Below are 24,995 nucleotides of genomic sequence, written 5' to 3'. Positions count from 1 at the left end.
TTGTGAGTAATAGACTTGTGAGTAATACACTTGTGAGTAATACACTTGTGAGTAATAGACTTGTGAGTAATACACTTGTGAGTAACACACTTGTGAGTAATACACTAGTTGGTGTGAAACAAGCAGAAATATGTGTTGTGCAATACTGTGCCGGTGCTGGTGAATATAAGACAAACAGAAACATGTGTTGTAAAATACTATGCCGGTACTGGTGAATGTAAGACAAGCAGAAACATGTGTTGTGCAATACTGTGTAGGTACTGGTGAGTGTAAAACAAACAGAAGTATATGCTTTGCAGTACACTATACTGGTCAGCTGAAATCAAGCACAAGCATGAAGTGCCAAGTCCTGTACTGGTGATTGTAAAACAAACAGAAGTATATGCTGTGCAGTACTCTGTACTGGTCAGCTGAAATCAAACAGAAGCATAAAGTGCCAAGTCCTGTACTGGTGAGTGTAAAACAAACAGAAGTATATGCTTTGCAGTACACTATACTGGTCAGCTGAAATCAAGCAGAAGCATGAAGTGCCAAGTCCTGTACTGGTGAGTGTAAAACAAACAGAAGTATATGCTGTGCAGTACTCTGTACTGGTCAGCTGAAATCAAACAGAAGCATGAAGTGCCAAGTCGTGTACTGGTGAGGGTAAAACAAACAGAAGTATGTGCTGTGCAGTAAACTATACAGGTCAAGCAGAAGCATAAAGTGCCAAGTCCTGTACTGGTGAGGGTAAAACAAATAGAAGTATGTGCTTTGCAGTACACTATACTGGTCAGCTGAAATCAAACAGAAGCATAATGTGCCAAGTCCTGTACTGGTGAATGTAAAACAAGCAAAAGCATATATGCTGTACAATGTTGTACTTGTGAGTTTGAAGCAAATCGAATCGTGTGCTGTACCATACTGGCAGGGTAAGACATAAATTGTATATTGCACAATACTGGTGAATGTAAATACACATTCTTGTATACTTCTCAGTACTGGTGAATGCAAACACATATAATTGTATATTGCACAGTACTGATGAAAGTAAACACACAAAAATTGTATATTGCACAGCTCTGGATAATGTAAACACGCGTAAATTGTATATTGCGCACTACTGGTGAATGTAAATACACATAGATTGTATACTGCGCAATACTGGTGAATGTAAGCACACAAAAATTATATGGTGCACAGTACTGGTTAATGCAAACACATATAATTGTATATTGCACAGTAATGGTTAATGTAACCACGCACAAATTGTATATTGCGCAAAACTGATGATCTAAACACACATAAATTTAATATTGCACGACACTGGTTAATGTAAACACACGTAAATTGTACACTCTTCACTGCAGGTCATTGTAACAATGCAAAAGTGTAAACAGTGGACAGACGTGTATAGTTAATGCAAAGTGTATGATCATAGTGTATGATGTACAATAGTGGTGAATGTGTACCAGAAGTAGTGTATGATGTACAACAGTGGTGAATGTGAACCACAAGTAGTGTATGATGTACAATAGTGGTGAATGTGTACCAGAAGTAGTGTATGATGTACAACAGTGGTGATTGTGAACCAAAAGTAGTGTATGATGTACAACAGTGGTGATTGTGAACCAAAAGTAGTGTATGATGTACAACAGTGGTGAATGTGAACCACAAGTAGTGTATGATGTACAACAGTGGTGATTGTGAACCACAAGTAGTGTATGATGTACAATAGTGGTGAATGTGTACCAGAAGTAGTGTATGATGTACAACAGTGGTGAATGTGTACCAGAAGTAGTGGATGATGTACAATAGTGGTGAATGTGTACCAGAAGTAGTGTATGATGTACAATAGTGGTGAATGTGTACCAGAAGTAGTGTATGATGTACAACAGTGGTGATTGTGAACCAGAAGTAGTGTATGATGTACAATAGTGGTGAATGTGTACCAGAAGTAGTGTATGATGTACAATAGTGGTGAATGTGTACCAGAAGTAGTGTATGATGTACAGTTGTGGTGAATGTAGACACTGTTTAAAACTGTGTTGATGATTGTAATGCCGAAATACGCTGAGTATATATGGTACAGTATTCATGACTGCAAAAAGGTATAGAACTGTATACTCTAAAATTGTCATGGTTGTGACTAGGCAGGAGTATATACTGTACAGTACCCACGGTGAAATGTGAATAGGTATAGGAGTGTATACTGTTACATAGTCATGACTGTGACTGTGACTAGGCAGGAGAATAAACTGCACAGGTGAAATGTGAATAGGTTTAGGAGGTATAATGTTACATAGCCATAACTGTGGCTGTGACTAGGCAGGAGAACAAACTACACAGGTGAACTGTTATATAGGTATAGGAGTGTATACTGTTAAATAGCCATGACTGTGACTAGGCAGAAAAATAAACTGTACAAATGAACTGTGAATAGGTATAGGAGAGCACACTGTTGAGTAGCCGTGACTGTGACTAGGCAGGAGAGTAATCTGTAAAAATGGTGAAAATGTCAATAGGAGTGTGATACAAAGAAGTAATTGGCATGCGCAGTCAGCAGACGCCTGCTTGGAATTATCGGCTTTGGTGATCTAAATGGCTTTATATGGCTTTTACATACATTTTGGTTGCAAGTGTGGATTTGTCTATTTATGTGAAAATTAAGGTTTTAAGTTATGATTTTTTCTGTTCTCTTTGAGGGCCTGTAAAAGTGTATTTGTATGAAGAAAGGTTTTGAATAGAAGGGTATTTTTTTATTTTTCGGATTGGTATGTTTTTTTCCTGTGTTTTTCTGTTTGCTGTGTCAAATGTTTCTTCCTTGTAAAACTTGTCTAATATCTATGTATCAGGGCAAACGTGAATGATAAAAAATGCCAAATTTTTTGGTAATAAACTAATAACATGGAATTATGGAACAGCTTGTAATTGGCATTAAAATTTCCCGGAAATGCTAGGGGCTATAACCGTAAATATACATGCCCTTAATTAAGGGGTTCAGATAATCATTTCATTTGCTTCCTTATTCTGTACTAAACGATTGTAAATGGATAATCAAGCATCGAAACTAATAAACTGTTTCCACGTTTACCGGAAGACAACACGTGCGTATATGTATAATTCAGGTAACATAACAGTTTCAACGTTTGCATAGCAAAAATAAAGGTTGACGTCATTCGTAAATTTACAAGTTTTGACGCTAACTGCACGTCCATGTCATGTTTTCTTATATAACGTTTTCACTATTTGCAGGAAAAAACATTCTCAGTTAGGAGAAATCGCTATGCTTTTTCCAGGTTCAGTATATGAGGTGCAATAAATTAAAGCATTCAAACATCGCAATTGTGGAAAATTACCAAAGCTTATACAATCGAATCCATACAAGATCTGAAAAACTACACGGTATTTTCTCCGAGTATGATACAATGCATATTAATAAATTGCGTTTTTTTTCTTTTAAGTGATTCTAATTCCATACATGTATATTGATCAATAGTTGTCGAAACAATTTGAGACGCATAAAAACAAATGTATGTATGTGAACTGTTTTAACTATAGTCTATTTCTTTTAGAGACTCGCCTATATTCAGCTGCCTGTAAAATCAGTCACACCCGCTGCCAAAATTGCCTTTAGTCAGTGTCACGTAACACATTGGTACGTTGGACGTCCATATATAGCAAAGAAATTGCAGTTGGAACACTTTTTCTAATTCATAATATTGCCTCGCGTGACGTCATAATTATCCAAAAACCGATTGAATGCTGGATATTGGGCGGAGTTCAACGTGTTTTGAAGGAGGGTAACACCAGTTATCTGAAATACTGTTGACTTCACTGTAAAGCCTGATTCTGACACTGCCATGTTTGAAACTGTTTACATGTTTTAGTATAATATAACCTTAATGAGTGAATTTTACTTTATCTCGTGTAGTATATGATCTCACGGCAATATGGTTTTAGAGACAGATATTAGGAAATTAAAGCGATCTAGTTATTCGCAGGGACAGTAGTGTAGGCTTTTTATTGCAAGGAGTTTGTTTTAACCGCTTGTTGGTGCAGCCATTGTAAAACAAATCATCATCCACGCCCATTGTCCAGCATACAACTTGTTTGGTTTCTTGGTATTGAAACTAAGCTTATGGTTGGCCGGTGTCAGTATAATGTGACTGGGTGAGGTGTCATGTCTGGTGTCTTTGGCATGATACTTCAGTAGCGACAGCAATTTGGCGCGGCATGGACCCGTCCTGCCACAAGAAGACACAGTTTATGTAAGGACATGAAAAATAACGACGTAAAACCTCTAGCATACATACTATTACATACACACAAATGTAAGATCTGAAGGCATCAGCCATCTGTTTCGTGTTTCGTACGACTTAAAGGCTTATGTAACAATACTTAACTTATGGTGAAGTGTCATGGGAGCATGGGACTGAAACGGATAAACGCTAGACTGATTTTTGGGTTTATGGATGTATACAGTGGGTCAAAAGTTTTTGTTCGGTAAACCAGTGTTTAGGGTAATTATGGTGGAGATGCCGTCAATGCATGGCTTTGTCTGGCCGCGTTTATTACATGGTTTGCCAAACCTCCACGCTGGTATACGCTAATTGCTCAAGATCAAATTTGGCTGCAAGGAAGCAGTGGTTTCGTCGGGATAACCGAAACGTGCACAAAAAAAGCGCTTGGCGGGTGCCCATTTACTGACTGAAATGTCTGAATAAATGATTACTTTCATCACAGCCCTTCACCAGGACAAAATTCCAGACTTAAGTAGCAGCCGAAGCAGAGACAGGTGTACATTATGACCTCGTTAGTTAATGGTCCGACATTTGCAGGCAGCCAGCGTTTCAGCCGTCTGAGCCAGCGAGGGACTCGAATATTATGCTAAATATATGCTATATTATATCACACATTTCTAAATATATCGTCTAAATATACATTATATATTTCTTTATTGTAATATACACGATGTTCATACACGATGCTAGCTTTTAAATACTTCTCTATGCATGATGAATCTTGAAATTCTTACAGTATCGGTGTAATGTTGATTTCAGATAGTTGGGTCATTAATTATAGTATTTTCACTGCTTTTCAAAGCCCCCGCATGACTGTATTTGAACCGAGTATCAAACCTTGGAAAGTTCCTTAATTCAACCCTTATTGCCTCCCTCATGTTGCCTCCAGTCAATCTCACAGCTTGGGTTTAATTTCAGTTATAGGGAAAATATACATGACCTCCATGAGGTATTTGCATAACCGCACCCGGAAGTTTGGTGACCATTATCTGAAGCAGGGTAGTATAATTAGGGAAGTTTGTAATTTGAGATTCCACACAGCAAATACTATGCCCAATATAAAACTAAAATGATGTTGTTTATTCCAGCAAGAGCTTTTTTTTTTGTTCTTTTTTTTTTCAGCGAAATACATCGTATTTGGATTTGTTTATATCAGCCAGTCTGTGATATAGAGGATTAGACGGCTTAGTATTAGCCAATCGGTGAAACAGCTGATATATTATATTTTGAAAATATCCAACTAGTAATATGACTATATTAGTGCATTTGTAAATCACAATTTATTTACAGTGAAAAAAGCAACCCTGCTCAAAGAAAAATTCTAAAAGTCTGGCATCGTCAACAGAACTGCTATAACATCACAATCAACATCATTAACATACATAGGTATAAAGGACTATATTTCACCGACCATGCCAAATCTTTTGACTCATCGCTTGAACAGTTAATGAATGCTGATCCAGATTTCTAACTTGCATTCCCTACCACATTAAGGTGTGCAAATACTATAGTATGTCAGCTTAATACATTGCCTTAACAACGGCCGATTTCCACCAAAGTGCACGGAAACGGCACTACATAAGTAACGCTATATTTTCTCAACGTTGTAGTTTGCAGTTGTGGTAGTAGCGTCTAGAGGAAATGGGCTTTAAAATACTTTGGTAAGTTGATTATTGATTGTTCTCTGCTTCGGGAGCGGTAGATCCAGGGTCAACCCTGGATCGAGTCACACCTAAGACCTTAAAAGATGAAGTTTTAACTTCCTCGCTTGGCGTTCAACATAAAGGAGATTGTGCAACAACTGGTTCAGTTGTATCAGTATAACGACTCCAAGGGTTCCTTCGTCGCCATGTGACTGAAAAATTGTTAATAACGACGTTTAATACCAAGCATTATCCCCTTCATGCTGAAGGCCAAGCGAGAAAGTTACAATTTCCTCTTTTAAAGTCTTAGGTGTGACTCGACCCAGGATTGACCCTGAATCCACCGCCTCCCGAAGCTGGGTCGGGATTGAAGCTGCACCGCGTGAAGTTTGGGGCTTGGTATACTCTACCACGTCCATGATGTAATTACTACACGCTTTCAGATAAAAATGTACTATCTTCAAAAAACACTCTGATTTATCTTTACATACTTTTTTCACTGCTTCGTTTTTTTACAACATAAGCATAATATGCATTATACAGCCAGCATAAGCTGGACTTGAACTCACAGCGACCGCATTGCTGAGAGGCTCCTAGGTCGTTGCGCCGCGCTGGTGTACTAAGCATCTCTGCCTCACTTCGGGCTATATAATTTGATATATAAATATGAAGGTAATTGGTCCGACCTGCTACAAGAAGACACAGTGGGGATATCATTGAAATATTGTTGAAAGTGACGTTAAAGCTCAGGCGAACAAACATATATATTGTTATATTTAAAAGTGAATTAGTAAAAGTGTACAGAGGGATTTTCACAGGATATTTAGCATTAGGAGTTTGAATCTATCTGTGACTGAGATGGACAGTTAAATCAGAAAGTTTGGTATAGATAATAAATATAAAAGTTAAATAGGCTTACATGAGGTTATTTTGCGATAATTTGCGGTTATTTGTTTTTACGCTGCGTGTTATTCCTTTTCTGCTGCACCCGTGCACAAACAAGGAGTCAGAAACAAATGTTGTTCGAATCAGGGCCCGTAAACATTTGTCAAATAATCTGCGTTAATAAGCGATGTATTCCTCATGAGATAAGTTTTTAGCCTTTCGTTCTTTTGATGCCGCACCAATGCACAAGCAAGGTGTCAATAACGGAAGTAGTTCGATTTGTAAACATTTGTCTTCGTAATTGTATGAAAATGGTGTAAGGACCTCTTACACGTTGTCTTTTTCCCCAGTATTGGCAAATACATCGGCAAATGCAAGAGCAAGAGTTGAATGGTTACAAGAATGCGGCGTGGAATGACTACATGCACGCATACATGGGAGATAACCGCTCTGAATTGAAAACGTCACCAATATGAAATGAGTTGAGCGCCCTTAAAAACTGTGGCGACATGTCCAAACCTAAAAATTAAATAGGAATGGAAACATGTGCTTGGGAACAAAAATTGTGTTTTTCCATTCCAACACGTATATCGGGTGATCTAGACGTCATTTAATGTTAACGACCTTCTGTGTAACAGACATTATTACAAAGGTCATAATTCAGCTGATGGTATATAGAGGATATGTAATGGGTGACCCGAAGAATCAAATTTAGTAAACGAGAATAGTAATTTTCATTTGTTCCTCGCCGGAGGCTCGGAACAAATGAAAGCTACTACTCGAGTTTAATACATTTGATATCGAGGGTCACGAATTACATATCCTATTTATTCTATAAATCTGGCGTGTCCTTTTTTGTCAATTTTTGCAATATCTCCTGGTCGAAAGTCGCCCATGTGGACATCTGCAGACAACAAAATGTTGTAAAAAAAAAAGTAGTCTCTGTACAGCCGAGTTGTAACATTTGATTGGTCGAGTTGATGAATGAAAAGATACACGGAACAATCAAAATGTTGTAATTTATATCACACGTGGGGCATATCAAAACGGTATGTCATGCCTTTATTACCCGGAAAAATGAACATTTATGGGATAAACTTGTGTATGCAGAAGACCATACGTGTATACATTTAGGCTACACATACACAACCGACCTGCTTCCAATAAACAGCTAATATTCATGTAGATTCCCCTACTCTTGGCTCTTCGCGGGACCTTATAGTGATAATGATGTTCACGACTCTTGCGTGGTTATTTGCGCACTTGTTCGTTGAAGCCCATTTCTCTTCCACCATTATGGAGGGCATGTCCTTATACGTGGGAATGTTCGTCATTTGCTTGCCAGGTGGCGTATCACGGACATTCCAGTTTCCTTCACTTGTCACATTGACTGCCATCGTACGTAAAGGTTCATCCGGGCTCTGTCCAGTTTTCCCTACAATAACGATCGTCGTCGTCGAACAAGTGAAATATTCTTGAATACGGCGTGCAACACCACTATGGCTTTAAAATAAGTATCAAATAAATAAATAAGTAAATAAATAAAGAGGTATAAAATGACAGTCAGGGATTCTCACCGCCAAATGAATGCTATACCCAAGATCCTCACGTGCATGCAATACTTTTGGGTGTGATCTACATACTTATTCAGTTTTGCGCCGCAATCAAGAGAATTTTAATTGTGAGAGCGGTTATAAGTTTAAAATACCTGACAAAGCAATGGCAGGTCCTCCGGACTGAAAGCCAAAGGCCACCAAGGGAAAGCAGGAATCGAACCGGTGACCTAATACTGTCTAGTACACTAAAGCTCATTATATACCGTTCAGCCTTATGGGTCAATCCGCAAAGCCAGTTTTAACTTCAACGCTTATTTTAAATGACTGAAGATAAATTAGGAAAATTAACAGTCATTATTTTGAGACAAATCTGCATGGGGATAAAACCTGTGTATTATTGAGGTGTTACATTTTTACATAAGGTTCTAAAAATGACTATATAGAATCTGTTCATGGTGTTCAAGTATGAAGGGTGAACTAAGTTAACCGCATACTTCAGTAACGTGTACATTTGCATGGATGCAACCTGACAGAGCCTAAAACCGCACTTCGCCGTAGACACTGACAAACTTCCCTACACAAAGCCGCAGCTATATATCTGTTATAATGGAAACTGGAATCTAATAGATTAACTCCATTATGCTATCAGTAAATAATCGCATAACTGCGCTGCATTTCGGCTAATGTGAACCATGTACAAATATAAGACTTGAATTCTTACCACGCTGATGCGTTGTAAAAAGGTCAGAGACCTTTTACATGGGAAGAACGAGACAAAAAAGTACGACATGGCCCACTTCATTTGAAAACACAGATGGGTATGGGATTTCAGTTTCAAACTGGCAATTAAGCTTCGCTTTTGCTTTTGTCTTGGGAAGTTTTGGATCCGCCTTTGCTGTTTCCAACTTTCGATTTCGAAGAAAGATTATACCGTCGAAGAATTGACAAAACCTATTTTCCCCACTGTCTAAAAATGGGACATATATATATAATTTAAGATATCCAAAGATTCAACCTTATTTAAATCGTACAGCACAAGATAAAACCGTGACGATGTATAAAGTTTTCCTTTGGACTTCAAAATGTAATTGCTCTGCACCTCATGCACTCAAATGTCGTAAACGAATGGGTTGAATTCTATTGAGACCAAAGAACACAAAGTCACTCAAGGATTTCCGGATGATATTTGACCATGACAGACTCGCTGACAGTACAATGCATAATTATCACTTTCAGTTTGTTCTCATGATACCCGGACATATCTGTTTTTGAAATTGTAAGCTAATTATAGGTGTTATCGTTGCAGTTTCGTGAAGAGAAATCAAGGAAAGTTCGATACATAACGTATTCTATTAATACCATGTCATGATTTAATGCCGGACTTGGGCGTGTATATATAACTAGAACCATTCATTCAGTCAGTCATCCTTTCATTCATATGGACGTGAGAGCACAGTTTTGCTTTACACTTTTCATTCACTTTGTCTTAGTACATACGAACTGTTGTCATTTCGTGATTCGCAAAAGCGACAATAGCAGAATAAATAAATGAATGAACGAGTGGTGGAATTTGGTTTCCATAAATTAGTGGCCCTCAGAAATCATGGGTGTATAAAAAGATTTATCCACGCAAACAAGCTAATTGAGCAGAACTGTATTTATATGTACACTACATCTTCAATTATCAATCACTGCAATATATGAAATGTAATCATGCCATCTGAATGACATGCTTATTTTATACAGAGGTATATATATATTCATGTAAATAGATGTTATTTCTGTCTGTGTTGGTATTTGACACGTTTGATTGGCCCGTTGCCTTGGCCACGTACGGGTTCAGATCGCGGCCAGCCATTCTGGTCAAAAACGATGACGTCATTAGAAAGGGAAAAACTGCTTATGTCATGTTCTAATCCTGTCCCTCCTGTTGAACTCTGGGAGCGTGAAGCGGATAAACCTATGGGAAACTGAATGCAGTTTGGCAAGGCGTACGGCAATAGGCGTGCAGAACATCTGTTTGATCCAATCACATCTCTTGATGGAGAAGGTATGCCATCTTGAGCTGCGCCGGCCGTGAGCAAATTTCCCACTGACGTCATTCTATGCAGCATGTGCGTGAAAGAGAGGCCACCGCTGACTGAGAAATCGGGCCTAAAGCGAGTTTGTAGATAAGTCAGAAGCCTCGTAAATCGACTGTCGTTAGCATTGACACCCTCCACATCAGTCATAAAGCGAGCCACTTCTCTCATACACTCACTATATCCGCACTGATAATGCTGCATGAAGTCGCTCCAAATATCAGGGCTGTACCAGTCACCTGTTGCAACAAATGATTCCAATTAATACACACGTATATCACAGGTTATCCTGGAAAGCTCATGTAACACCTCAGTGAGTATATACTTTCCCCACCATTCCTCGGTCACAGAACTTACAGGTATATCATTAGTATAATTTGTATATTATGGCAATTGCATCAGGCAGCATGACAGTAATTTTAATGCAGTAGGCATATATGAACAACCATCGAGCTGTCTTCCGTCTGTGCTTTTGCAGCTGGAAGGCAATGCATGGTGTCGCTATGTATCATATATGTTGTAAGTGCAAGAACCGGTCTTCCCGAAATTTTATCCGCAACGTCCGTTCAACGCAAAACCAACGTAAGTGAGCCTGTTTAAATCAGCTAATTTAAATCGGCAGGTAAAAGTAGCTTTCTAATGAGCAACCAAAGAGGAGAGACAATGTCCTTATGGGGACATATGACTACCTATCAACCTTAGCAGAACAAAACTAGTAAATTTAGATGATATAAGGTCGACATCCAATTTCTGGATAGAGCGATGCTAGCGTTGGGGTACACTGGAATGCGCTTTTATCATTTATGATGAAAATGTAAACCATGACGCTAAATGGAAATTAACTTAATGTATCCAGGAGGCATTTTCTGTAATTTCCACAATATTTGATACAGCATGGTTATTGCAGTCTTCATTTCTTCAACTTCTACCTGACAAGGCCTGGCAGTTTAAGTCGTATAATAGAATATAATTAAGATGCACAACATAGAAAGAAAAACCAGAGCTGCGGCGACAGAGTGATAGTTGGTAAATGGTCACACACTCACCTTTGTCAAAACGAAGCCCTACTTCAGTTGTTTGAATAGTTCGTAGATAATTCACAGTCATTTCCAGAATTTCTGCTTTTTCCAGTTTGCTCGTATTCTGTACAACACAAAAAGAACTTCGTCTATTATGCATATCCCCAGCTCTTGTGAGGAGATGGTTTATTATTTATTTCTTTATTATGTTTAGTATTTATTTATTTATTACGTTTAGTATTTATTTATTTATGGTGTTTTTGGTGTTTTACGCCGCACTCAAGTATATTTCATTCCCACGACGGCGGCCAGCATAATGACGAGAGGAAAATCGGCAAAATTTCGGATGAAACCTACGACTGTAGGACTGTCCCACGTAAGATCCGAGAGGACGCCAGGATGAGCTGGAGACTCTCTGATCACGCCATTGACTTAAATCAGCACGGGTTCTGAGACTGACTGGTTGTAGCTGATGATATAGTAACTGGTTGTAGCTGGTGATACATCGATTTGCCGTGACTGCACAGCTGGTAGTACCACCGTGACTGCCTAACGCCGATGATACAATCATTGACTGTAGGCGATGATACAGTGACTGGCTGCGGCTGATGATACATTGACTGAATCTTGCCTATGATACAAAATAATTAATGACGCACAGCATAGAGACGACTGACTGGTTGCCTGGTTGTATCCGGTGATACAGTGATTGGTTGTATCCGGTGAAATAGTGACTGGTTGTATTCAGTGATACAATGACTGGTTGTAGCTGGTTATTAACCATGATACAGTGGTTGGGTGGTGCCTTTGTTGCATTTTTTGTAAGGTATATGATATGGCACACAGTATGATCAGGACACACAGTTGGTAGTACATTGACTGACTGTAGCTGATGATAAAGTGACTGTAAGTGATGATACCGTGATTGCAACTGATGGCAATGTAATCGATGATATAATTCCTGTAACTGATAAAACATAGACAGGCTGAGCCTGATTATGTAGTGAGTAATTCTAGCGAATGACATGATGACTGGCACTAGCTGCCGATGATATAACAAAATTAGCCTACCTGTTTAGCGAATGCCAAGGGAACTGTCTGACTTAACTCTAACAGACAATTGTTGATCCGATCTCGTCGTCGTTTCTCTATGACCTTGTGGGATGCGTGCTCCTTCATGCAACAGAACACAAATCTAATTACAGTTTGTTATATATGAATTATGCAGAATGTCAGTGCAATGATTTATTTCAATTAATATATGATTATTGAAAAAAAGTACTGTGACAATCTTATGGCTTATTAATTATTATAGTTATTACTATTTAGGTCTGCCCTAAAAGTGGGAATTGCGGAAAAGTTGAACAAACTTAATGCAACCTCAGGAGGCTGATATTAAATAGGCTTAACACAGGTAGTGACTTGAATATAAGCTTTAACCATTCTATGGAACGAAGTTAAACTATACATACAGTTAAGGTGCGCATCATTTTGTCCTTTCTGTGGTCGTTTGAAGAAAACATGTTTCACAGGCAAACAGAAGAACTTTTGTTGAAATTAGAAGTGGTCTGTTGAAGTCACCAATCCGGCTGTGATCGAGGCCTACCGATGATCTGTCGCCCTTATGAAATACTGCTCTGCAGCCAGCATCGCTGTGACTCGACATCGGGTCTCTTCCACCAGACTACAAACTATTAGTCTCGTGACTTGACACTCCAGAAAGAATACATAGTCACGTGCTCAACGATTTTTCCTCGAGCCAGTGGTTGCAGACGATTAAGTTACTTTCGTGTGCTGCCACTCTTCATTTTCAGGCACGTGACTGCAGGTGCGCTGGTTGCTTTGCCTGGCGTTGCACACGTGACCCAGCGTTGACGATCGCGTGGGATACCAGAATCAGCGTGTAATCATCACCGAAAGTGAATTTCCACCAAGCTGACGTTCGTTCCAGACTTGTCCGCTTTTGGAGTAAGACGGGCGCTTTGAAGAATTATTTTTTACCAGCTGTCAATACAACGAAGCAAAATGCTAACTTATGCTCTGGGTAGACCTATACACATGCGGGCTAACTTAAAAGCTTCGAACGTGGAATCGCATCGGCAACAGGACTGACACAAGTTTTTGAATCACAGGTGCATTTTGGGAAACTTTTTCACTTCGTCCCTAAGCCTCACAGACTTCTAAACAAGATAGAAACCATATACACTGTCTATTATGAACCCAACCACGAAAAGTTTGTCGATGTGACAGTTTAAATTTGTAAATGAGATTTCACTGGTATATAGGTCTGGCTATATATTAAGTCAATATTATGCATCAAGACATGACACCGTATACTTAACACCATCTTTACAACAGCCACTAGGCCAAGTTTCGTAAGGGGTAGGAAAAACACAACCGTCATCAATTATGATTTAAGCTGTGTACGTAAGGTTTAATCAAACCGATATTATATACTGAATATATAGTCAGGGGCCAGTTTCACGGAGCGCACTTAATTAAGTACGTTCTTAACTTTCATGACAAAGTATGTTATAGAGATATAAAATGCACTTAGCTTAGATAAGTACGCTTCAAGAGAGAGAGAGAGAGAGAAATACTAATCTCAACCAAACAGCAAAAACAAGTGTTATATTGATTTACATCTACCGAGAAAGGCTTGCATGCACTAAACACCCACAAACATTCATTCAACAGATGACGCTACAATCGATACCCGCTCACGCACTGGACATTTGTCAACTGCGAGCATACACTTCTCACAGAATGGATATCGCTTTCACACTTCGTATTGTATGGTCATATACTCAGTGGAATTTGAATCGATTTGCAAAACAGTGCAATCAACCGTCAGCGCTAACATTAAAATACGGCAACAGGTTTGTCAAATACATTATATCTGAACAAAAAATGATAACTGCCACACGCATGTGTTACATATCACTTCATGCTGCATCGCTAGCCATGTACACTAGCATATAGTTCACACTTTGAAGCTACTGTAGATATCACAATTATACACAGAACAACCAACTACAATGTCAGTCTAAGAATTATTATTTTCAGTCTCCTCTTTAAGGAAATTAACTGCATAAATACATAATTCGTCGTGTATTCACTCTTTTGGTTCTGAAATGTTTTGGCATCATTGGACCCTAACAAAAAATAAAACTACCATGTATTTATTTATTTGTTTGATTGGTGTTTTAACGCCGTACTCAAAAATGTTTCACTTATACGACGGCGGCCAGCATTATGGTGAGAGGAAACCGGGCAGAGCCTGGGGGAAACCCACGATCATCCGCAGGCTGCAGGCTGACCTTCCCACATCAGCCGGAGAGGTAGCCAGCATGAGAAACTACCATGTATAACCCATAAATCCCACACTGTATAGAATGTAAACCTTGGCCTACAGTTGAGTCCTACTGCTCGAAGACAATTTCAACATTACCAAATAAGTTGTATCCTGCTGGCCGTTGGTATTTGATTTCCATGCTGACAAGGCCATTTTTCTTTCATTCTGATGTACATGTAGCCCTAATTGCAAAACTGAATAAAACATGTATAATTATTGTCCTTATTGACAGCAAATATATATTTTTCTTCAGGTGGGTGTCTATATAGTATTATGTGAACATTTCAGGGAGTAATTTCTATGGTCAATGCAGTTTCTAAAACAAACAACATATATAGAATATACATATTTCGCCATGTAGTATTTGCTATATACATCCTGTGTAAAATGTGAAAATCACGCTCATAAGGTATTGATTAAAAAAACTAGTTGTGTCAGACTTATTCTATCAAACGCTTTCACTCTTAAGTTTTTTTTTTAAACTCAACAATATGTATAACATTTTCAATGGCAAATATTTCAGGTCCTCTGGCAATCTGTTTCACAGTGTCATAGCTGTATCAAGTTTCTCTTTATGATATGATGTATAAGCATCCATGTTTAATACATAACTGACATTTTGTGTCAGATTATTCATATAAGACTACGCAAATGACACGCCTAAAATATCGTGCGCACCCCCTGCATCACTGGAAAGTCATGACCGCTTCTCTTTTACATCTTACCGGCTTTATTTATTATTTATAATAATTATGTCTCTCATAATCCTACAGATTTTTAGGTTGTTTTGGAAGGGAATCTTGCAATTATCGGCTGAGGAAGCGCTTTTAGGCTTTACGAGTTACATACTTCAAGCTTATCTTCGGAGCACTGTTTCAGGAGTTTGTTGAACGACTCTGAGAACATAACCATGTGCTATGTATACTCATACGGCTGATGTGCACCGACATGCGGCAATTAATCAACATTTTGTTCCATGCATTGCACGTTGTCTGTAAAGATCCAAGTGGGCGTGGCCATTGCACGTGCCAGTATGGGGACGGGTGCTATGCGACAGGCCGTGCACGTGAGCTAGCACACAACCATGGCTGTCCTTAACCAGTTGTAGGAATGGCTCTTGCATTTCACCCGAGAACAAAGGCATGCCTTACTGCACATACTGCTTCCAGGCTCCACTTTAAATTTGCTGTTGGCAGGAAAACTGTTTGAATCTTGTCCTTCATAGCTTTAGGGGTTCAATATGCACGGTGAAAATCGGTCTCTGCTTGTTTACTCCAGGGTCTTACTGTTCATGTAAATGCTTAAGGAGCAACGTATACGTTACCTAGCACCATGACTTAAGTAGAACAGACCTCCATATACGTAAAATGAAACTGGGCCCTTCATAATAAAATGGCTTATGACAAAGGAGTCTTTCATTATTCGTGTAAGCTTACAGCCCTCAAGTCGGTACAACCATATAAATTTACACCTTTACAGCATACACTTATATTTGCGTCTTTGTAGCAATATGCCCGATGCAACTATATAATAGTTTAGAGCCAGATATAGCTTCTGCATGTAACACGAAGTTATCTATTCTACAAGCTAAGGCCATTCGACACGCAATCAGAACATCAGAAACGCACGGTGTACACGTGCCGGTCGTCTGGCAATCACGTGTCTGTTTCTGCTGGAGTTCGCGCGTTTTGCCGAGGCGCCCGCAGATGTTAGATTAAATCAGGTTCAGCTCTTGTCATGCGGTGATCATTCCTCACGCAGCGGCCTACATATATTAGGAGACATGCATCATGCATTTCTGACCCTTATGTCCAACTTCGCGCCAAATCGTCGAATCGTGAGGACTGTACCGTTTTGGTGGCCATCTTACGTTCTTTGTAAGGGCTCCCAAACCCTTCAAACCGCAAAACTAGTCACGTTTTTTTATATTTGTCGGCCACAGTCATAAAAACTTTATTTGAGTTTTCTAACGAGAGAATGAAAACATAGGGCATTGGGTAATTAAGCTGTCTGTTGGGGTCCGGAGCTGACCAATCAAATGAGGGATCAATGCGATTCTGATGTGAAATCATTGTATATGTGACTTACACCGGAATTCCTTAGAACGGGAAAGATTTATTTGGTAAGTGTTTTACGCCGTAATCAAGAATATTTCACTTATTACGATGGAGGCCAGCACATTATGGCGAGAGAAAATCAAGCAGAGCCCGCAACCATCCGCAGGTTGCTGGCAGACCTTCCAACATAAGAGCGGAGAGAAAGCCAGCATGAGCTGCATCGGGATGAAGGGGAAAAGTAGATGACCATGTTACCTGTTAAGGAGTTTGCAGCGACGGAGGCTGTATTGGGCCGATTCCAATTTACCATGATCATATACACGAATTGTTAGACCATCCAGGTCAAATGGAGAAGGACATACTTAGAGATGATTAAACTACTACAGCTTTGAAGAATTACAAATATTTATGTAGGGATATACTGAGTGTCTGCATGATAGGCGATTGTCAATGTATCATTTGTATGTCAACGTACGAACACTGCTGTATACTTCCCTGGGTCCTCAACAGTACACTGGGCAGGTGCGATGTACATATAGAACTCGCAAGCAGTGTGGACACCATTAAACTAAAATTAAATTTAAGAAATAGAACTCTAAATGCTCCCTACACATGCGCGTAATGGCATACCTAAACCTGGCCGCCATCATGTAGACCTGCAGTTATATAAGGAAAACATGGAAAAACCAACGCCACTCAAATATATGACGTTTATAACATCATGTTCTTGGATTCATGGCGGTTTTATGGTACATGGAGAAAACCGGAGTTCCATGGGTAAAGCGCTAGCCTTTCGCAGGTCGTTTTCGGGCTTTATATACATATATGCACGCTATATTGGATGAAGACAATCTAAAATAACGAACGTTAGACCATATGCAATACGTTTTACAATCTGTCTACTACTATCGTCATTTCCGTTTGTACTCTCCACGCTAGTCTTTCATGCACACCTACAGAAAAGTTCATTCTTTATATTTATTTATTTGATTGGTGTCCTACGTCGAACTCTGGAATATTTCACTTATAAGACGGCGGTCAGCATTATGGGGGTGGTGATGGTGGGAGGTGGGGACCGGTTGCTGGGAGGCCTTCCGAATTACTGCCGGCCAAGCCAGCAGGAGCTGGACTTGAACTCACACCGACCGCATTGTACGTCGTGAACTGTATGATAGTCGGCTTTCACGGTTCAGCCAATGTTGAATTAACTGTTGCATTTCATAAATGGACATGCAAATGAGCCCTACAACTCGTTTTGGGAGCACGGATGGCTTTTCTCAGCAAAATCGAAAAAATAAAGATGTTGAACCGCAACACTACTCAGGCCCGACACTTCATGCGCGGCTTTTGACGGGTGGATGAATGAATGATGGCTTAGCGCAGCTGGAGATGATCATCTCGGCTAAGCCTCATGAATTTTCTGTCCAGGGATAACCATGTGGGTCACAACACTTACGCAAATTAAGCTAAATTTCCCAGGCCAGGAGATAACCGGTTGTGTATGAAAGTTCACACATGCATGTATCCTTGGGGTTTTACGTCGTCCTAAAGGGGTTGTGCAAAATTAAGTTAATTAACATGAAAATTAATATATTTAAGAGTATAGATTTCAGAAGACCAAAGGTCTCATCTCAGCATAGCTCCACAATAGGTTCAGTTATAGATAGCGGTGACAAAAATGCTGGTGGTTATGCAAATGACGCCGGTCAATATGCAAATTAATGCAAGAACAGACTTGTAGAGGACAAAAAGTCATGTTTGTCCCAGTGATGATGTTATTTTGGGCAAAATATTGATAACCTTCTGTGAATTGCGATCGCGAAGACGGGGAATGAGTTATGCACATTAAGTTTACTATGTAAATTAATACACGCATAAACCTATAAATATGAAACCCATTAGGTATATGCATTTGCGAGTCCCAATTATGATCCATGTGAGAGTCTCAATAATCATAATGGAAATAGTTCAGGAATTTTTTGTGAACAGTTGAAACCACCACTGGCTTTTCTCGGCAAGATCGGCAGCATGTATGTAATAACTTTCTTCTGACAGCGAAAAAGTTGGTGAATAGACTGCAACATTACATCATTAAAAATGCAGAAACATACATGTAGTATGTAGGAAAACATTCGTCGAATAGAACTGGAAACGACATATTACAAGCAAAAAATGTGACGCCACTGACTTGTTTACAACACACTATCGCAGAATCTGATGTTTTAAAACCACTTTACTTGGTTGGAAAATTCTAAATTTTTTCCAGGACAGATTTTAAATGGTCTTTGTTTAGACATACTTCATTTTAGTGCATTCTTTGCCTTCGTACAGTATATATTGGCAAAATATTGATAATCTGGATACCAGTACAACAGCCGAAATAGAGAAATGAGTGTTGACGCCCAACACTGTAATCACCAATTCGGTTGCCCTCCGGGCATGGGAGACACCCAAAAACGTAACTTCATCTCAGTACTATTGTACTGAAGTCGTGAATTTTGTAATTCATGGGAATTCATATGCACAATGAGCATCAGTGATGGAACCTCTCTCTCAGGTCATTGTGTTCTACATGCATGTAAACCTTCAGCTACATACATGATGTACTAAGGTGATTTATTTCGCTATTTACGGTTGTTAGTGACACGCACACTGCAAATAAACGATGGAACATACCCCTAGTCTTTGCATGCTTCAGATGAAAACCCTCCGCTGAGCTGCGTCCAGTACTGGAGATACCACCTTTAACATTGAACTTTACGTTGCTTCTACAGACCCAAATCCTGAAGGTGTGTATGTACGTACGCTTGGGGCATTGTTTTAATTAATTTCTCAGACATGACTCCGAGTCAGTACGTGTGCGTACACACACACATTCATCAACTACAAAACATCCCCTGTTCTTACCGTAATCTACACGTATGTGAAACTGAAACAATACATGCATATACTACACCTTAACAGTAATATCTTAGCATTGCTTTCCCGGTTATTGAATGCCCAACGCTCGAGGTACGACGCAACAGTTGCAATGTGATGAGAAATCACCTTATTTATACAGACAACCGACGCTCTAGGCCACTTGGCAAATATGCTACCAAGATGAAGCACTATTTCAGTGAATTAATTTATATTTGTTTTTTAATAACTCTTTGAAAGTTCTTTTGAATCTGAACATTCACCAATAACCATTGCTTTACGAATTTAACGGACTGCTGTTTAATGCCATACGCTGAAATACTTAAACCCACGACTTTCTCCACGTTGCTGGAAAAAGGGAAATATACCACCTGACCTGACCTCACCTGACTTGCAAAATCACAAGCTGTACTAGAGTAACTTCGGAATTACGTAGCATAGTAGTTAGTGGATTTCTGGCGCCAGATACATGTATATTAATAACAGCGCATAGTGACAGTTAATAGTTTATGCATTACTTTGCGTAAAAATAACAGATTTAAATACAAAAAATTTATTTATCCTTAACAGTTAATTACACAATAGCTGCATTCAACACAATCTTGTTGGAGTTCTCCAAAATTTGCTTAACTGGTGTAGGTACAAGTTTCTTGTGACAAATGAGGATTTTATAGGGGTGATATTGTAGACTGAATGTATAAACAGATGGGAGCATTTCATGTACCTAACCTAAAGCACTTGCATGGACAGGGAAGTTCTTATTACTATGCTACTTTATACATGATGGAATATGTTCAGATGATCTGAGTTCATGAATTGTCCTTTAAAGGACAGCTTGCAGGCATAAAATGTCCAGAATGTTCAATCCTCGGCATTAATTTGTCTGCTCATCATCCTCTATCTTGGGTGCGAGGTAATAACGAATATGCCCCAGATCTCCAATCTTGTACTCACACACTGAAAATAAAACAAAACCCATTAAATGGAATAATCAATGGAGAAACAAATTCACACCTAAAATGCTTTACAGGTCTGCAGGCTAAGTGAAATATAACTATCATGACAGCACTAGTTTAGCCGATGAAGCCATGGTAGTCAGCTTAGTTGCCATTACCTTTGTACAATGAACCTTTCAAGGGAAGTAACTCACTGAAATGAACTACAACAGCCAACGCCTTACAATGCCTTGCATTAAGCAAAATGTGGAGAACAAACTTTCTTCATGAGAAACTGCAATACCTTACATCACTTTACCAGCTGCACTGAAAGCTTCACAGAATTATTTCATAAAGCTGTCGGATCTTCAACCATGCACAAATTTCCTACTTTGAAAATCTTTTCCCAGGACACTGTATTTGTGCAACTTTTATCAAGTTACTTGACACAGCCAGAAGACACAAAAGTATGTAAAACAAAATCTCACCTAATGGCATATCTTCTGACAAACTAAGAGTAACTTGAGGGGAGAGGGGAGTAGCCTTTGCAAAATGGTTGAGGTACTGAAGAGCAAATGTCAATGAGCAGGCCTGGTTGAGTTCCACTGTCACATTGTCTTCTTCCTTGTCAGCACTTGAAGTCTGGGCCAACTTGACATTACCTAAACCACCAATGAAAGTTTTCATCAAAAATAGTTTCTTTCATCAGATTAGTATTCCAGATCACCCGTTATCCTTGCCGAGTGTATGACAGGCTAAATGACTTCAAGGTTTAACTAGTAACTTACCTATGTTTACCTTATATAGCACATGAAAATGAACATAAAAACGATTACTGTAACTGGAATGGGCAGTAAATCTGCTTCTGAAGAATAAGTCTTAAGTCTTCACCTGAGCCGATATCTCCTGAAGCACTAAACCTTACTGCACCTTCCTTCGTGCATGTAATGACCACAGAATCCCCTAGTTGACTCATGTCTCTGCAGATTCGCTGCAACTCTCCACTTGGCATTTTTATCACACAGTTGTATTCATGATCCTGAAAAAAGGATAGAAGTGTACATGTAAGTAAAAGTACAGTTATCTGTTTTGTGTAACTGGTGCATACAAGATTCTGAAGCTAGCAGACTGCAACTGTTCCAAACGTAAGCCCGCCAACCGTTTGTACATACTTGTGAATACTGAAAATGCCTTTTTATTCACAGGCATAAACTTCTGCGGACTTGGTATGAAGACACATTCGCGGGAATCAACTCACGTGGATCTTAACAGAATTTTTTGGACAACAGATAAACGAAAATCAAACTTCAATACAGAAACGACAAGTAATAAAACAACTTCAGCATTCAATGTTATCATTTAAACTTGTTTGTACCTGTAAGATGTGACAAATTCTTTACAGTACAGTAACCTGATCAGACAAAGGAAGTTAATCCTTCGAAGCTTTTCATCTTTTGAAGACTTAATCCTTTTAAGACGAGGCCCTTACCTGCTGTGTGCACAAATATTTGTCACTGTTTATTTATGTGTGAGTGAACTGTGGACAGATCTGCGTAAACTTCTCAGAAATCATACTTATGAAAAGGGAGTTTGAAATGCAGAAACCCCCGAGTGATGTAGCGGGCATGTCTGAAAAATGACTTGACTGGAAGGTAAGTACAGCCTTTCTCATCGTATCTATACTGTATAACATACACACGCCCACTACAAATTATACATTTGTATGTCCCTAACCGCAGCAATAAACCAACAATAACGTTGCAATATGGCGTGACTCAGACGGAGTTAAGCCTCCTTAAATGAAAGCAAGATTAACTGACAATCAATTCAGCTGGATTTGAGAAAGCCAGAATATATTCTAATTAGATATGTCTAATTAACATGTTTGAAAAAGTATTAGAACTGTAGAGCTTGTTAATGAATTTATAACTGCAACGCATGCTACATTAATAAATGTATGGGTTTTATATTTGATGGCATTTATATTTGAGGAAATGTGTTTGCCGCGAAATCTGCAAATGTTAGTACCGCACGAATATAAAGGCATTCACAGTATCATGTGTTTGCAATACTTCCCTACATTTTACCCCTATTTTTGTTCATAAATTAAAACAAAAAAACAGGTTTTTTCACAAATACATAGACCAGTTGTTTTCTAAATGTTTTTACCTAATGCATATACACACATGAATATCCTGCTAACATTTTCATACAATATGCACAAGAAAGAAATGGTAAATGTAAATAATACCAAAAATGTTTTGCTATCTAAATTTCGTATTCATACCAAATTACTGAAACCTAATAAAATGTAATTGAACTGGACATTTCATACATTTTGGTCATGCTCATCCAGCTAAAGTGTAGCATAAATGATACATACATGTATCTAGGTCACGCAAAGGGAGACAACTGCTGCTCTTCCACAAATTTAAGAAGCACTTACAGGAATTCCCAAGGTCTCTGCATCTATATCCATTAATTTCACTTCATAGTCTGAAACTTTGTCACCATCTGCAAAAGAAGTCAAATAACAGGAATATTCACAATCTGATTCTCTAGAATTAGCATATTCAAAAGATCTGGGCACATGTGGCAATACTCTCACCAACGCACTTCAAAATTTATGTAAACACGACAGTGAAATGTCGAGTAAACGGACCTCTTTCAATCCAAACCCAGTTTCCGCGATTTCCCAACATGCGCTGGGCAGATTCCCAACTAACATACGCCGGGCAGATTGCTTTATTGTTTAATAAATTACAATTTCCAATTAATATCAGCTGTAGGTCTCGGAACATCGTCTAAAGTTGTTTATTTTCCATTCCATCTTTCACCTCGTCTGCTTGCCACTTTATCGTGAAAGTCAAGTGCCTAGATGGACGCAGTTTCCAATAGAATTTATGAAAACGAGTTATGTGAATCCAGGGAAAAACAGAGGGCAGAGTCTTAAGAAGAGGAAAACAAACCACATAATCTCTTCTGGACCCTGATGTCCATTCACTGTGAATGGCAGTAACTTTCACTGCAGAATTCAGGTATTTCCTCCTTTGTTACAATAGGAGACAATGATCATACAGGAAGTCCCGAAATACTTACTCTGAGATTCAAAAACAAAGGTAATCGTGTCGGATTCATCTGCTTTCTTCAGTGTTACAAAATCATCATTTCCTGCACATCTCATTATTTTAGACATACTGCAAGGAGAAACATGGAAATATTTAGAGCGAACTATGAAAATTATGACGGGCGCACAAAGGAAGCCAACAGATTTTTCAGACTTTTGTAAACAAGATTACTAGGTCAAAATGATGCTTTTAAATAGGCATTCAATTAGTTACTTTGAATATCACAACATCTGATGGTAATAATTTAGTTGTACCTCTGCTATCATAACTTTCACATTGCAGGGCAAGCCATGGCAAAATGACTGCTTGAACAACGGTTTCCTTTGTTAGCAGCTATACGATTTCAGACTTCAGTGTATTTTCTAAGTTTAAATCACTTCTCTACCAAACTGGGAAATTAGGGCCATATCTGTTTCCCTTCTTAATTTACTATTGTTCTTCGTAGATCACCGACTTCATCCAAAACAAAATTAGAACAAGTGAAGGTCACTCAAATCTAAATGTAAGAAATTGTTCACCAGACTTACAGTTAAACTTAAATGAACTTTAGAAATTGATTGGTTCAATATGTACTGAACTGGTGTAGGTAGCACCATGCAAAAAAATAAATTAATACTACTTACAATTAAAACGTAGGCTATCTATAGCGAAAGTGAATGAATGAATAGAATGGCGATCTGCATGTACCAACCTGTTTATGTTGATTCCCATCGTCAAATTTCTGTCACATCGGAAAGTCTCGAAGCCATCACTATTGAGCTGCACGGACACTAAACTAACGTGAGATTTGTCCATGGCTTGCAACATAAGACCACTTCCACTGGCATCCCAATTGCCAGAATCAACCAAGTCTTTGATCGCATCGATCAATTTCTTCAATAAATTTCCCTGGACGAGTTTCGCTTCAAACATGATGGAATTTCTTTCCTTTTCGCTTAAAATAGAAACGCCAACGTAAAGTAAGTCACAGCGAATACCAACACGACAGCGTTAAGCGCAGAAAGTGACTTGGGTGAAGCCGATGGTCTAGATTGTCCTGTCCCCTTCCTCTTTGATTCCCTCTCTCGCCTCAAAATGTCTCTTTCCCGCCACTTACCTTGAAATGGCGGCAAATCCTTGAACAATAATCTGACA

At 38.9% G+C, this 24,995-nt stretch overlaps 2 protein-coding genes across 2 annotated transcripts; both read right to left on the bottom strand.

Moving 5' to 3' along the window:
- Positions 1-9,750: 9,750 nt before the first annotated feature.
- On the bottom strand, positions 9,751-13,080 carry LOC135461824 (hairy and enhancer of split-related protein HELT-like). Its single transcript, XM_064739069.1, has 4 exons — positions 12,940-13,080; positions 12,539-12,640; positions 11,495-11,591; positions 9,751-10,687 (listed from the first exon to the last, which is right to left on the bottom strand). The coding sequence occupies exons 1-4, from the start codon at positions 12,988-12,990 to the stop codon at positions 10,143-10,145; spliced, it is 795 nt and encodes a 264-aa protein (XP_064595139.1). The 5' UTR covers positions 12,991-13,080; the 3' UTR covers positions 9,751-10,142.
- A 6,595-nt stretch (positions 13,081-19,675) lies between these two features.
- Positions 19,676-24,965, bottom strand: LOC135472185 (proliferating cell nuclear antigen-like). Its single transcript, XM_064751567.1, has 6 exons — positions 24,553-24,965; positions 23,833-23,930; positions 23,180-23,247; positions 21,625-21,772; positions 21,222-21,395; positions 19,676-20,755 (listed from the first exon to the last, which is right to left on the bottom strand). The coding sequence occupies exons 1-6, from the start codon at positions 24,771-24,773 to the stop codon at positions 20,673-20,675; spliced, it is 792 nt and encodes a 263-aa protein (XP_064607637.1). The 5' UTR covers positions 24,774-24,965; the 3' UTR covers positions 19,676-20,672.
- Positions 24,966-24,995: the final 30 nt, after the last annotated feature.

This window comes from Liolophura sinensis, chromosome 1, assembly GCF_032854445.1.
Source record: "Liolophura sinensis isolate JHLJ2023 chromosome 1, CUHK_Ljap_v2, whole genome shotgun sequence".
NCBI lineage: Eukaryota > Metazoa > Mollusca > Polyplacophora > Chitonida > Chitonidae > Liolophura > Liolophura sinensis.
Note: the sequence above shows the minus strand (reverse complement) of the source record. Positions and strands in the feature narration are given on the sequence as shown.

What these genes read in the sequence shown, in the direction of transcription:
- LOC135461824 (XM_064739069.1), bottom strand. Translation starts at nt 12,990, where the DNA reads ATGTTTTCTTCAAACGACCACAGAAAGGACAAAATGATGCGCACCTTA. An exon ending in CCTTGGCATTCGCTAAACAG is followed by an intron (nt 11,592 to 12,538) that starts GTAGGCTAATTT and finishes TGTGTTGTACAG; the next exon opens with AATACGAGCAAACTGGAAAA. An exon ending in AGGGCTTCGTTTTGACAAAG is followed by an intron (nt 10,688 to 11,494) that starts GTGAGTGTGTGA and finishes TTGTTGCAACAG; the next exon opens with GTGACTGGTACAGCCCTGAT.
- LOC135472185 (XM_064751567.1), bottom strand. Translation starts at nt 24,773, where the DNA reads ATGTTTGAAGCGAAACTCGTCCAGGGAAATTTATTGAAGAAATTGATC. An exon ending in ATGGGAATCAACATAAACAG is followed by an intron (nt 23,931 to 24,552) that starts GTTGGTACATGC and finishes TTCTCCTTGCAG; the next exon opens with TATGTCTAAAATAATGAGAT. An exon ending in TTCAGGAGATATCGGCTCAG is followed by an intron (nt 21,396 to 21,624) that starts GTGAAGACTTAA and finishes TTGGTGGTTTAG; the next exon opens with GTAATGTCAAGTTGGCCCAG.